The following is a 2,927-nucleotide window of genomic DNA, read 5'->3' on the forward strand; positions in this document are numbered from 1 at the left end:
CCTCCTGGTGGGCTGACATCTTGAACTTCAATTACCACTTGCTGTTTCTCTAACTTGGCCTTTGGCATTTATTCAATGAGATTATAGGCTAGTTCCTGACGAGTCTTGGTTAGGAACACAATCTGATAAGACAAAAGCATAAGTGAAAAGGGTTGTATAGGGTCCTGAGATCTGTCTTTTATGATGAATGGAGGTTCTTGTGAGAGTCCTAGAAAATTGCAGATTTATAGCTGGGAGAGGAATGTGGTTCCTGTAAGTAGTGGGTGCTTTAGCCATGATTCATTGCTGTTTTAACATGTGTATTTGAAACTTATCTCTATGTAGACAGTGTTCATAACACATGTTAACTGTCCTCCAATTCTGGATTCTCAGCTGGCAAAGGCTTAAAGCTGATTCTGGGTAGGGGTTTTTTTTTTTTTCCATTTCCCTCCATTTTCTCAGTCTGTCTATTCTGTTCTAGTCTTAGTGGCTTTTGGTGTTGCTAGAACCACAGCCTGACAATACTCAGTAAAAGGGGTAAGGGATTAATGCTGGCTCATAGATTGAGGGGATGGCATCCCTTCTGATGGGCAAATATGGCAGCAGGGTATGAGCAACAGAGCAACACTGGATTCACAGACGGGAAGCAGAGTGGACGAACTGGGGCCGTGGCTCTATAAGCTCAATGCCTGCCTCAGTGACCCGCTTCTTCCACATAGGCATCAGTTCCTAAAGGTTCTATCACATCCCAAAAGATTTCATTACCTCTGGACCTAATGTCCAGATGCATGGGCCAAATGAATGTGGACATTTCACTTGTGAACCACAACCTCTGTCAGGGGAGGAACAGTTCCTGGTTGCAGGTAGCTCTCATATCATGTTGCTGTATCCTAATATTATGGGGCAGTAAGCCTCATGCTCTTCCAGAAACGGGAGTCACAAGGAAATGTCTCATGACTCTAAGACACAAAGATAGATGTTAGATAGATTGATAAATAGATAGATAGATAGATAGATAGATAGATAGATGGATAAATGGATAGATAGGTGGTAGAAAGATCCATGATAGATAGATGAATAGGCAGAGATGTAAGAGGTCACTAGATTATCAATTCTCTCCCATTGTAGGATGATCAAAGGGCATCTTTTTATATTTCAGATTTGTTATAACCTAAGGGTTTGCTTGCATGGCACATGCTGATATATAGATAGAACAGCTAGGGAGAGACGATAAATCAAGAAACACCCAAGTTAGAGTTTACAGATTTGTGGAAATGAAATAAAAATACAATGGAAAAGAGAGGAAATATCAAGAGTTGATAATGTTTGAGCTTATGATCTGTAAAGGAAATGCATGTATCTTCTCTCTTCCTCCCTCCCTCTCCACAGTCACACCGTTCCACTACAGTGGCTCAGGTGTGTCGCTTTGGAAGTTGATCACTTAATTTTTTCCAAAAGTGTATTTTCATTGAAATAGAATTATATTGATTTCCCTTCCCTTTTCTACCTCTAGCCCCTACCAGATTCTCTCTTCAATTCCTCACAAGTCTTTTCTTTCTCAAGTTGACAGCTTCTATTCATTTTGTTATTATTGTTACATAATATGTATGCACAAATATATAAATACAACCTACATATGTTGAAGAAACTTTTTAATTCAGAAAGCATTTTTCCCTCAGCTCTCCCCAGAGTCCCCATCCTTCCCCAGCAGCCTCCAGAATGCTCTCTTGACCTCCTTGTTCCTCAGGGTATATACAATAGGGTTGAGCGTAGGAGTGCCCACTGCATAGAAGAGACCAAAGAACTTGCCCCTCTCTTGGGCATAGGGATTTTTGGGCTGCAGATAGACAGCAATGACTGAGCTGTAGAAGAGGGTGACCACAATGAGGTGGGAGGAACAGGTCCCAAAAGCTTTCCTGTGCCCTTTTACAGAGTTAGTCCTGAGCACTGCCCTAGCAATGGCACCATAAGAGACAAGGATGAGGCTCAGAGGTACAAGCAGGAAGATGACACCTGCAACTGCTAACTGAATCTCATTAAAAGTAGTGTCCCCACAGGAGAGTCGAATTAGAGATGGGACTTCACATAAAAAGTCATCTATCTGTCTATGGGCACAGAAGGGCAGTTTGAGGGTGGGGGGAATCTGAACTATAGATTGGGCTAAACCTATAGCCCAGGCCACAGCTGCCAGTTGCCAGCACAGGCGGGGGTGGATGATGGTGACATAGTGCAGGGGCTGGCAGACAGCCACATAGCGGTCAAAGGCCATCACCGTCAGTAGGATGCACTCGGTTGTCCCCAGAACCATGAAGATGAAGAGCTGGACAGAGCATCCCAGGAAGCTGATGGTCTTTGTGGGGCCCCAGAGGTTGACCAGCATCTGAGGCACACAGGTTGTGGTGAAGCAGAGGTCCAAGAAGGAGAGGTTAGAGAGGAAGAAGTACATTGGAGAGTGGAGCCTGGGATCCAGTGTGGACAGCAGGAGGATGAGTGTGTTTCCTAGGAGCGTGAGGAGGTAGGAACACAAGACCACCACAAAGAGAATCTTTTCGAGGCGTGGGTGTTCAGAGAAACCCAGGAGAATGAATCCCATTGTGGATGTATGGTTGGCCATGTCTAGTTGGAAGAATGAAGCTGTCAGATCAGTGTGATATAAGAGGCCTGATTAAAACTCACTTTAGGAGTTTCTCAGCACATATCAGGCAGATATTTTTCTTCTTCCTCTGGTCTCCCAAGCTTCCTCTCCAGGTTCATCACCAAGTAGGTCCTTGTTTTTGCCTGTTTCTCCTGGTCAAACATTGTCTAGTGGCTATGAGGAAACCGAGAATGTGGTGGAGGCCAGGTAGGTCCTTACACTGGTCCTTTGACTTCCTGGTTAGGGGTGGAGAATGTCAGTATGAGACTGGTTAAACAAATCATTCACTCACTGGTAGAAATGTGTTGGGTGC

The 2,927-nt window shown here is 44.2% G+C and overlaps 1 protein-coding gene across 1 annotated transcript; it reads right to left on the reverse strand.

The window, feature by feature from the left end:
• Positions 1-1,654: 1,654 nt before the first annotated feature.
• Positions 1,655-2,593, reverse strand: LOC125408313 (olfactory receptor 2H2-like). Its single transcript, XM_087897853.1, has one exon. It carries the CDS (start codon positions 2,591-2,593, stop codon positions 1,655-1,657), a length of 939 nt encoding a protein of 312 aa, XP_087753979.1.
• Positions 2,594-2,927: the final 334 nt, after the last annotated feature.

This window comes from Myodes glareolus, chromosome 18 (assembly GCF_982192425.1).
Source record: "Myodes glareolus chromosome 18, mMyoGla1.1, whole genome shotgun sequence".
NCBI lineage: Eukaryota > Metazoa > Chordata > Mammalia > Rodentia > Cricetidae > Myodes > Myodes glareolus.